General features: G+C 44.0%; 1 protein-coding gene across 3 annotated transcripts in view; it reads right to left on the bottom strand.

Annotated features, from left to right (window-relative positions):
• Positions 1–12,615, bottom strand: part of zgc:172282 (leucine-rich repeat and fibronectin type III domain-containing protein 1-like protein) — a 120,939-nt gene that overhangs the window by 48,557 nt on the left and 59,767 nt on the right. For all 3 annotated transcript variants that reach the window (XM_035383738.1, XM_035383736.1, XM_035383737.1), the window contains one exon: positions 4,910–6,307. In XM_035383738.1, coding sequence (XP_035239629.1) covers positions 4,910–6,288 — 1,379 coding nt within the window. In that variant the 5' untranslated portion in view covers positions 6,289–6,307. The remainder of the gene's footprint in view (positions 1–4,909; positions 6,308–12,615) is intronic.

Raw genomic sequence — 12,615 nt, 5'->3', positions numbered from 1 at the left:
GCTCCTCGTGGAGTTGAAATACTCATTTGAAAACAGCCCTTTGGGATGACCAGAATGCAACAAGAGGCTTTCAAAATGGGCGCCCATGTCATTGCAAAGTTTGGCAAACAGTCTATGCTTCAGGGAACCTGCTTTGATGTTGTTAACAATGTATTGAAGCTAGGGTTGCCAGACGTCCAGTTTTCGAATGTAATGCTCAGCTTTGAAATGATTTGTACAGGTCTGGTTTGTGGTCCCGAATGGACAATGTAAAACCCGGTCTGAATAACTGATGGAAGAAATTTACCATCAATTACAAGTAGTTTATAATGAATTTGCATGTCAATTACTCCCCGATTGGCACTCTGGTCCAATGTTGGTTGTGAGGGGAAACCCCCTCCACCTCGGTCCAACATTCGTTCCAAGGGAACACCCAGAACCACAACCACCCCCAGTTCGACAGCTCCCTACCTCAGTTGCGATTATGTTGTCTGGTTTTGAGAAATTCTAAATCTGGCAACTCCACTTGAAGCACTTGTTGCAATTCATCCTCCATTTATTTGGCAACAAGTGCTTCACGATGAAGCATGCTTGTCGTAGCCACTACACCTGGAGCTTTCGCTTTTACGAGTGCTACAGTTCTGCTTCTCCTGCCTTTCACGGCATCAACACCATCCATTGTCTCCCCAGCATATTGAGACCAGTCAGTTTAATTAGGTCAATTTGTCCTTCCTTCCATTTCTTCACAAAACAGAAGCTCCTCGACAAACTCTACATCTCTAATAAATCTGATGTAAACTATGAGCTGGGATGCATTAGCTGTCTGTACTTTCAGCTTTTTGTAACGCAAAAAGCTGGCTTTACTTGCTCAAGCAGTCGCTCAGTTATATCACCGGTCATGTCCTATATTCTTCTAGTGACCGTGGTTTTCCAAGCAGCATCTAGCGTTTTAGTGTCTCTGGTCACAGGTAAATGCACAGCTAAAAAAGATGCCTTTATCATCTTTTTCTGAGATGGTTGCTTGTTGTTTGAAACCACTCGCTTGTTTAACCAGCTCTGATGTTTTTCTTTCAAAGAATTCAACAGGTTTGTCTGCATGATTTTCATGTTTTTGTTGTACATGTCTTTTAAGTTTAGATGGTTTTAGGCATTCTTTGAACAGAACTTCCAGGCATAGTACTGTACGCCCTGGAGATGATCAAGGCATTGATGGATAAAAACCCAAACTTTATGTATGATGTTTCATATTTCCTCAATGTTTTGTTATGTTTTTGGTGATTTCTTTGGAGCTTAACTCACATGGACCTGACGTGCTGACAACTACATCAGAATGTTTCTAATGGGTAAGGAACTGGTCTTGTAGCCTGAAGGTCACAGGTTTGATTCCTGGGTAGGACACAGCCGTTGTACCCTTGAGCAAGGTACTTAACCTGCATTGCTTCAATATATAACCAGCTGTGTAAATGGATGAAATATAATTGCTATGTAGGATGTTATGTAAGTTGTTCTGGATAAGAGCGTCTGCTAAATTCCTGTAATGTAATGTAATGTGTCTTTGTTTAAAAAGTCAACCATGGCTTATAAATATTTAGAAAATATTTTAAAATTAGCTCGAAAGATGCTCCTACTTCTCGTGAACTTACTACTTGCTGGAGTGTAGCCGGAAACAGGCAACATGTCTGTACAGTGCCCTTGGAGTACACAGTATCTTAAAAAAAAGCAGTTTGGAGTAATTAAGCCAATCGATGAGTGATTGAAACAGATAGCATTACTGAATAATGTCAACCATGGTTACTAAATAATTATATCATTCAATAATTAAATAACATTTTAAATAATAATGTTTTTTATATGCAATTTATTGTAATTAATGTATTTCATTTATCCATTTCAGTTTTTGCCACGGACCCCAGTTTGGGAACCGTTGGCTTAGTAGTTAATGTGCAGACTCTGTGGGTAAATATAAGCAGACAAAGGCTTTGAAGTAAATACACATTTCCTTTTTTTTCCCTCACCTCTCAAGAAACTTATCTACATGCTGTACAGCCATTCCCCAAAAGTTATGGCTGAAAGATATTTTATATCTGGGAAACTTCTATGCTGCCTGACTACCATCTGTCTCCAGTCTGGGAGTAAAGATTGAAAATGCAAATTAAACTGTCACCGTTGTTATTTATTTTGCATCGTCATCCACTGTACACGCCATTCACTTCTCTTCCGTGACAAATTTACTCTTGATTTAACCAGACAGTTCTGTCCAGGATTTGCCCGCATGCAGAATATTTAAAGTTGCAGGGGGCCGCTGGGCCTGTATGGGTGTGGCTGAATTCAGTGAAAGCCACACAGTCATTTTAGAGGTAAGTGCTCTTCTGAAGGGGGTGGCATAGAATGCAGTGCTGAACGTTGGGTTCACTTGGACGTTATTCATGTCTTTATTAATTGACTTCCTTGATTGTTTTGCCTTCATAAATACATTATTGTGGTGGTGACAATATCCATCCATCCATTATCTGTAACCGCTTATCCTGGGCAGGGTGGCAGGGGGTGCTGGAGCCTATCCCAGTGTGCATTGGGCAGGAATACACCCTGGAGTACACCCTATCGCAGGGCACACACACCATTCACTCACACACTCATGCCTATGGGCAAATTAGAGTATCCAGTTAGCCTACCTTCATGTCTTTGGACTGTGGGAGGAAACCGGAGTACCCGGAGGAAACCCACACGGACGTGCAAAAGTTTCCTCCACGCAAATTCCACACAGAAAGGCCCCAGGCCAGATCTGAACCCAGCGCCATCTGGCTGTGAGGAGACAGTGCTACCAACTGCATCACTCTGCGACCCCGTGGTGGTGGTGACGATATTATTCATCATAAATTCCTGCTGAGGCTATGTAGCTACTTTGACTGAATCCAGATGGGAGAGCGGACATTCAGTTGAAATCAATGAGTGCATTCAGAGGCAAGTGTCGATGCACTTTACTCCCATCTCTGCAGTCTTCTCATGCCAGCCCTTTGCAGCTGATTACCACTGCGCCCCTTACGAACTGCAAGCTGGACCGCAGAGGCTTTAAACTGAGTTTAATTAGCTTCCACACCTCGTCTGTCAGTGCACTGATTCAGGTGCACTCATAGTTAATTAGAAGGCTTATGAGTGATCCTGGGAGTGACAGCAATCAATAGTAATGAAAACACACATCTCACGTATGCATCGCAACTTGCATGTGTCAATTAATAAACGAATGAATGATTGAATAAATAAATAAATAAAAATGCTGTAGAAAATAAACAGCACAGGCAATGAGCTATACTGTATACTCAAAAAAGGCAAAATATAGTATTTTACATGAATTATTGTTCAGAGAAAAAGTGTTATTTTTAACAAGTTTAGTTTAGATTTTTTTGTTTTTGCAAAATTGAGATTTTCAGCTGTGACCCCAGCTTGTACATATCTCTGTGGACACCAATGGAGAGTAAAGGCTCCCTGTACCTACGGTATACTGTCTAGGCATTTGCAATGACTGACTATGCTATTGATGTCAAAGAGCTTATATTAAACTTTTAATGCATGTATTCTTCATGACAGTGGGGATGGCTTGCACTTTTGTTCCACGGGTCCAATTTAATGCATGGTTCCATTTAGATATTCCTCTCTTTTTTGTATCTTTTTTTTTTTTTTCTTTTTCTCACTACCTCTGTGGAATACATTTAGTGCAAGCTGGGCATCATAAATCATGTAACAGGGTGATATCGAACCATTTGCTGAGAGAGGAACGCAAGTATCAACGCCATGAAAGCAAATAGGAATAACAAGGGCATTGGTTCCTTTTGCATCACTGCAAATGAAGGGGAAGTGAAAATGGATGGCTCCTACATTAAGTTGAATTAAGCTGATCACATGCTAACTAACTGAGCGAGTCAAATTCAGCCATTGTTACGAGCAGGAATGGCAAGAGTGATGTGTGGTCATTTAAATGTGGTGCGGTAGCTACAGCCAAGTGGCCATTAGGAAAATTATACACTGAACAACCCATCTGCATTCGGTAAATGAGAACACAGAATCAAGGACATTGTTCTGCTCTACCACCATTAACCGAGGGGAATTTTTCAAATATCTTGTCGTGTTGCGTTGGGCTCATTTGTTAAAGCAGAAGTGGCACTCGTTTGATCAACAATCGTCATAGGCCTTGGACATATTCTTAGCGCTGTGACTTTATTCCCTGATTTTGGGTCCCTTTCCAATAAACCAACATGCTGAGACCGTCCAGGTGTGCCTCTGAAATGAACTGGAACACAACGGTTTTTCCAAAGCTCAGAAACAAAATGGCTGCACCCTGACTTTCAGGGACAGAAAGACTGTTCTTTATTCTCAAACCATACGAATCTCCCAGTTCTGACTACGAGCTTCTTTTTTTGCGGTCAGAACAATAATCTGTTTTATGTTCAATAGAACAATTTGCTTCGGCTGCACATTTGGAATATAAGCTGGACTCCTGCCATAGAGCCTGACAAACAAATAACTCCCAAGGCAAAACCAATCACTGCATTCTGTAAAGCCGCGCTATTACACAAGCAGGTTTGAACTCAATGATCTGTTGATAGAACCTTTAAATTATCCTTATGCATGCCATACTTTGAGATATACAATTATGTTCACCAATGTTCAGAATATATGACATCCTATAACCTGTGAGATTATAATTCATTATAATAGCATATAAAGTGTAGTAGATCAGGGCTATTCCGCTGACATCTTAACAGCTGAATACAGCTTGGCATAAATACTCTCCTGGCTCTTTGATCAGTGAGAATTAAGGGGAAAAAAAGCTCCATATATTCAGAAGATTTTGAATCTGAGCACCATCAGGAAGCAATTGCAGAACCGTGCAGCAGATTACAGTACACAACATGATACGATTTATTTGTCTTACCTGTAGACTAGGGTGTCATCTGAGGAGCTGTTGTACTGGACCTGGTACATCCTAATCCCTGGCACATGGCGCTGAGAGGGCCATTTGATGAGGGCCGAGTTGACCGTCAGTTCGGCCAGGACCACCTTCCTGTCCGGCGTCCTGGTGTCATTTCCTGATGCGGAGGTGGACTTGGCAGAGGTGAGGATGTCCGACGGTCCCGGGTCAGGCTCCCGGGCGCGGTTGGTGCTGTTTGCCAGGTGGGGGAGTGGGTTGACCACCAGCTCCACGGTGCCCGTGGACTCCCCGGCTGCGTTGGAGGCGATGCAGGTGAAGGTGCCCGTGTCCTTGAGGGAGGTGATGTTGATCTCCAGGCTGCCGTTGCTGAAGGTGGTCATGCGGGAGGTGTTGGAGATCAGGCGCCCCTCGGGGGAGATCCAGTGTATGTCCGGGTCAGGGTCACCGTTGGCCTTGCACTTCAGTCCCACCGGCTGCCCCTCCATGGCAAATGTTTTCGGGGACTTCCTGGTCATCACCGGCGGGTCACAGATGAACTCCTCCTCTGGGATGGTCCAGAAGTACTTGGCAGTGAGGTCGGGCGGGGAGGCACAAGTCTCCAGATCGTCCTCGCGGGTGAGTCGGCGGAGCCAAAGCAGCTCGCAGTTGCAGTGGAGGGGGTTTCCCCCAAAGCTGAGCACTAGCGAGGAGAGCGGTGAACCCCTGGACTTCGCATAGACAGGGATCCTGAGGAAAAGAGGATCAGGGGGGATCTTTTTGAGCTTATTGGAGGTCATGTCCAAACGGGCGAGCTTGTGCAAGTTAGCGAAGATCCCTAGGGGAACGTGCTCTATCAAGTTGTGGTCCATGTTGAGGGTGTTGACATTGTTCAGCTTGCTTATAGACTCCCAGGGAATGTTGATCAGGTTGTTGTAAGAGAGGTCCAGGTCCTCGAGGGTCCCCTGGAAGTCCTCAAATGCTCGCGGTGAAATGTCGTGGAGCTGGTTGTTGCTGAGGATCAAGTGCCGGAGGTTGGTGAGCCCACGGAAGTGGTCATCGGCCACCATGGTGAGCCGGTTGCTGTCCAGGTGCAGAGCCCGGAGGCGGTTGAGGTCCGCAAAGGTGTAAGGCATAATCTGGCTTATGGTGTTGCGGGACAGAGTCAAGTGCAAGAGGCTAGTCATGTTGGCGAAGTCCTTTCTCCTCACCACCGTGATGAAGTTCTCCGTCAGCCGCAGCTCCACGGTTCGGCGGTCGATGACCGTGGGCACAAAGAGCAGCCCCGTCTTGGCACAGAGGATGGCAAAAGAGGGCGAGAGGTTCTGGCACATGCAACGCTTGGGACACAGCTGCCCCCTCACCGAAATGGCGAGCACCAAAAGGGAGAAGATGAACCTGTCCATCCTCCGGTCGTCTACGAATCTGCAAGACAGTGAGAGGGAACCGTATCAGAATCTATACCTTCACAGCAAGACAAATGACAAGACTGAGACGAAAGAAAACGACCAAACGAGACCAATAACTTGTACACTAGTAATATTCTAATTCATTTCACAGAGTTTGTCATCCGTTATACTTTCAAAAGAGAAACAAGCTTTCTATGTTAAGCCAATTTGTACATCAACTTGCTCTTACCCCATACATTATGTAGTTAGTGTTGTTTCTAATCATTTTAGTGAAACAATGAAATGAAAAATTGTGTAAAAATGAATGTCAATGGAATTTAAAAATGAGATACAAAGGAGAGAGGAATACAACCAGACATTTCAGGAACAAGAAATAAAATACGCTGTTACCAAGACAATATTTGTCAAATATCCACATAAATCAAAGGATCGAATTGACGCATAGTGAGTGAGATTGCAAGCAAAATACAAGGGTAAAACAGATGATACTGAAACTACTATTTATTATTCATTGAATAATATTGATGCCTGTTATGTTGCAAAGATGACAGTCTCTCCTCGTTTGGTCCTGTGTGCAAAGCTTGGAAACCCTTAAGGGTATGTTTAAGTTTTCATACCTGGCCCAATTCAGATTTTTTTTTTAATGGATATGTGGCCACGTGTATTCAGAGACACTGGTACACATGTACAAAATGAACAGATGTGTGTGGGAAGAGCGAAATACAATATAGAAGAAAAAAAAACATTCTAATACAAAGAGATCTGATCTGTGTGTCCACACCAGTAAAATTCAGAGCCGAATTAATCGAATATTACGTGTGAATGCTGTTAACAGATGGGTCAGGTGCTCATAAAGAAACAGTCAGCAGTCAGTAGAAAATAGTAAGTCTGCTTTGATGGAAATAAGACTGATGGAAAATTATCATCGTATTTATATATCCTCCCAATTCCCTCTTAATTTCATTGGTAAATCTGTTCCTTATGTCTTGCTCAAACATGCTCGTCCACTTCATTCCATGTTCCAGAGATTGATTTAACGACAAATGTATTGATGCTGATGGCAATAAACTGATTCTGTGGCTATGCCCAAATACCGTACCAATCGAAATAAACCACAATCCCCAGGGTCACATGTTCTTTTTAATATTCTCTTCCATTCCTTATCCATTTTCTCCATCTTTTAAAAAAGGCTGGCCAAATTCTGCACGATTCTATTATAACCAAATTAAATTATAATGATGGGCCTGAAAGAGTTTCAGAATATAATAAAAATGACAAGTGTGAGAAGGGAAGTCTCAATTAAGAATCAATCTTAAAGCTGTTTTAAAGCTTTCATTTTGAGTCAGGGGATATTAGATGTCGCCTCACTGTCACAACTGTTTTCTTTTTTGTTTGTTTTTTTGTTTTAATGTGAAGAACTGGTAACTATGGAAACTTCATCAGACTATGCACACTTCTTCAAAGGTGGATGATTTTTTAAATGTATTTAGAAAATAAGAAAAAAATAAAGGAAAAAGAAAAAATTCATCACTGTTGTTATCCATTAGCTCTAAATGTTTCATTTCAAAAGCGCACAAATGAAGATTCATATGCACATGATTGAATGCTAAAATAACAGGTGATAATTCTTGGAACATAGCAGACCCTATGAAAGTAAAAAACATTGTAGAGTACTCATTTACTATTTATATTTGTTGCTAAATTTAAAAAAATAAAATAAAAGAAGCAGTTCGGCGGACTGAACAGTGAAAGCCTCAAAATGAATTCGGGAGCATGTACATTCAATCAAAATCGACAATCGGAAGTCGGAGTGAATGTGACTGCCTCGAACGAAGACAAATCAATGGCTGCAGGTGGCATCTATTCTCCCCGTACCGGAGGATGTGTTTTTATCCTCGATTTTTGTGCAAGTGCATGACCCACCTCTCAGAAAGGCCTGGATAACACAAAGGGGTCCCATCGGTGCAGTTTGCTCACCCAGCAGGGCACCACACACTCAAGAGCTGGTCGGCTGGACTTCTTCTGAGTACATACTGCTTTCTCCAAAGGACTGCGTTCATAAGGTGGGCTGTCATTCGTACCATCTTGTAAACGCTGTTCTTTTGACTCTCAGACACACAGTACGCACGCATGCAAACACGCACACGCAAGTGCATGCACACACGCGCACGCATGCGCATGCACATACGTACGCACATGCACAAACAAATGCAGTATATATATATATATATATATATATATATATATATATATATATTCTCACATCTCATATTGGCAAACTGGAAATGTGTTATTCAGGCTCTCCCACTCCACTCATCCATGCATACCCCAGTGCGTCATATACGGCATCCCACCCTCTCTTCATCTTCAATTTTCGTACACAAAAGACCAGAGACTTTCACAGACCTAATGATCAAACTGCAAAACATTGACTGCGAGGCTCTGAACATACTACTCTCCTTCTTCATGATTTTTACTCTAATATGCTCAGAACAGAAGCCCTGTGAGATATTTAGGTATTTCTCCTGTAATAGACAGCACTGTCTAAATGCAAATACAAGTAGTGGTTTTTTTGACGTGAAGCACTTGCTCAGATAACTTACATCAGACATGGGAACTATATCTTGGCTAAACATGGTCTGAACCTAGCTTAGAGATTGGTACTTCACTGCCTAAGGGCAGGGCCAGTTGCCAAGACCGTATATCCTGAGAGAACGGTCTTCCTAGAGATACCACTCTGCTCCTGGAAGGCGTGATTCCCGCAATGCCGAAGTTTAGCATGGCCACATAAAAGCTGCCCTTTCGCCTTCTGACTTCTTCACCCACAAGAAGGTCATCACACATTCAGCTACTGTTTCCAGGAAGGAATCTGTCTACTGTACGACGCCCTAGCTCTCAGCTTTAACTTTAACTTTGGGGACACTGACACAGAAACTATCGATATAAACTATAAATAATGCACACAAGAGAGCCAGAGATTCCAGCAGAAATGGCTCGCGCTGACCCATGTCAGAACCTGCATCCAAATGCAGCATTAAATATTTGCTCATAGCTGAGAGGGTTTGAAGAACGTTTCCCTTTCGACATGTTAGCTTCTCCCCCAGCTTCACTTAACATTCCAAGAGAAAACTTTTGATGCCCTCAATTGCAATGGCAGCAGTGGTATGTAGCTGCCAAGGAGGCTGAATAGGTTCCTGTGCAAACACTTCCCTCACCTTTTATAAGTCCAATGGCTACACTCAAGGCCTGTGCTACCTCCCGTACATAGACAAGACATATCAAGGTTGTTCGCCCTTGCCAATGGCCACGTAGTAACAGCTCTACCAGAATCTTCCACTGCTCTCATTATTCCACCTAGTCCACTAAGACTTGCCGGGTTTGGCAAATTTGTGGTCTGCAAAAAAACTCATTTGCGTCATGGCACTGCGTCATTGGATGGCACAAGCACTGGTCATGTTGGAGAGGCACAGAGAGTGTGGGGGAGGACCAGTTATTTGCCCTTGTGAGGGTACACATCTAAGGAAATGCATGAAATATAGTTATTTTTAAATTTTCTTTCTTAAAAATACATTTTGGTGTCCAGCGTGGGGCTGAGCATGCCCAATTCACACCCTAATTTGGTAACTGTAACTAAGTAACTGTAGCTGCGTTAATGTGCGACTCCCACTGCCGATTCGGAGGCCTGAAGACCACCGCGGTTCCCCTCTGAAATGATGTGATGTCATCAGCCTGCCTCTTTTCACATGGCAGTGCAGACCCAAGCTTGCGCGCAGTAAAGCTGGAGGAAGATATTTCATATGCAGCTTTTGGCATTCAGCCAAGAGGCGGCTAATTTACGAGCGTGGGTCACTAGGCAGCAATGAAACGCAGACCCCTAACGGAATGAGAGCTCCAGTAACCTGGGCAACGTCCCGTACCCTGGGCGGAGCTACCGGCCACAGTCGGCACTTGCGTGGTCCAGATTCAATCAGAGACGGTAATAAGTGGTGAATTTTTCTTTTTTTTTTGGAAGGGTTCCCTGCCAGCTGGACATGTCTGCGGTGTGGGGAGGTCTCGTCGGTTAAGAGGATGACAGGGGCACTTGGGGTGGGGTAAGGGGGGTTAGGTGTAGGTTGAGGAGAAGGGGGCTGTTATCTCGTCGGCTAAGAGAATGACAGGGGCACTTGGGGTGGGGTAAGGGGGGGTAGGTGGAGGTTGAGGAGGAGGGTGCTGTTATTATGTATATTTGCATTTATCTGTGTATATGTATGCATACAGTGTTCTCCATAATGTCTGGGACAAAGGCATGTTTTTTCTTGTTTTGGCTCTATACTCCACAATTTTAGAATTGTAACAAACAATTCACACGTGGTTGAAGTGCAGATTCTCAGCTTTTATTACATTTTTATACATTCTGGTTTCACCATGGTATCCCAGGTATAACAGAGCTTTCAGTATCTAGTTTTGATTATAGGGGTTTGATTTGCTTTTTTTATTGGCATTTGTCAACGTGAGGACTAGAATACTCAACGTGCCTGAAAATTCAAGCCCAACCCAACCGGCCCAAGTGAGCTAAAGCCCGAGCTCGGCCCGGCCCACAAAAAAAAAAAAAAAACGGTGAGTCGGTGTTTGCCAGAGAACAGCAGTGCGGCTTGCACAGGCTCAGACTGCGCACACACACACACACACACACACACACACATTACGCAACGAGGAGAGAGAGGAGGGCAGGAACTCACACCCATTATCAAAAACACTTGAGGATTCCTTCAGTAAACCACAATGTAACTAAAAAACAGGTAACCTGAATCGACAGGTAATCGACAACCAATTCAAATGCCTTCCACACAACTGACTCTCCCTTTCCCTCTTGAGAGAGCAGAACACATTCCCCCATCGCTAACTTGTTTTTTATTACTGATTCTGAATTCATCTTGTCACGTCTATTTCTGACTTTGTTTGTGTTGTTGTAAACTCACTGTTGATAGTATATCCCCCCGCCTCTGTTCCGTTCCTGTATATCATGATCCAATTGATGCGTGCACTGTGTCAAAAAAGCAATTCACCCTGAAGCTGTACATTCGCCGTGTAGTTAGTTCCAGCAAACTGGACTTCTTTGGTGATTAAACATACATTTTAGCAGCTAGAGAGTTTGAGTGTTTGATCGACTCAGAAAGTAGCAATCGGCACAATGGACAGTGCTCATAAGAGAAATGTGAGTTTTTTTTTACATGTGAGACATGCAGACTCCACCTAAATCAGTTATCATAAATGCTTGGCCCTAACCCGACCTGCATATGATTTTGAGACCTGCAATGAGGACCAGGCTGCTCCTTACACTGGACCAGACCTGGGTCAAACACGTATTTTTATTTTGGATTCAAATACTTTTCTGTGCTCTTTTGATCTTGCCTGGTGTAATTGAGCCTGCCAATATGACTGTAAGGCGGGGTTTGCACTTTTTGAGAGTATTTCATTGGTTCCAATACACCAGACAAGATCAGTAAAGTGTAGAAAAGTATTTGAATTCAAAACAAATGCGTATTTGACCCAGTTCTGCACTGGACTGTGGTTCTAAGAGGACACGGCTGCCCCTCCCGCCTTAGAAGTCTTGCCATTGTTCTACCGAGGCGAGGAAGCTTGTTTGACTTGCCGTAAGTGCGGGTGCAGTGACCCTGCTTGAGAGAGGCACTCTTTACTCTCAAAAATTAGCACTTGCTTTTCATGCTACGGAATTAGTGAGCCGCGAAGGCATCGACACGCCGATTTTCAAGGGAAAGCAAGCGTCCAATCCGACTGGCAATAATAAAACCACCCCCCACCCCCTCCCCTTCCCAGCCACACTCACGGGCGATTTATTCTTCATTAGCCGCTGCTGCGATGTAGCGCTCGAGTTTGACTATTGCGCCTCGACTGTGAAAACAGGGCCCCTCGTCTCTTTCCAAAGCGCTCAACTGGCCACCCACCGAACAAAGCTGGAAGACAAAACTCATCGTTCGCAGGCGTGCAGGCGCTTCCGTGCAAGGGCGGCCCACTGTGCTGCTGCCAACGGTTCCCCCGCCACGTTGAAAACGCCCGCATCACACATGCCGGTTCCTCTCCGCTCCATCTCGCGGCTAACGGCTTCATAACTTCGCAGCGCGTGGGACGGCCCGTGGGGTTTGCTACGCGGCATTGAACACGCTCCTTTGTTTGCTCCGTGCGAGTTTAATAAAGGACTGCACGGGTCATCATATCTCTTCCTGTTCCTTTTTTTTGCTCTGCAAGGTATAGCTGTCGCTATCGAGGGTTACAGAAACACGATACTTCATGTTCATCCCTCAGTCCTTGCGGTGTGATAACATC

The sequence above is a fragment of the Anguilla anguilla genome, chromosome 12 (genome assembly GCF_013347855.1).
Source record: "Anguilla anguilla isolate fAngAng1 chromosome 12, fAngAng1.pri, whole genome shotgun sequence".
NCBI lineage: Eukaryota > Metazoa > Chordata > Actinopteri > Anguilliformes > Anguillidae > Anguilla > Anguilla anguilla.
This window is presented reverse-complemented; position numbering and strand designations above follow the sequence as displayed.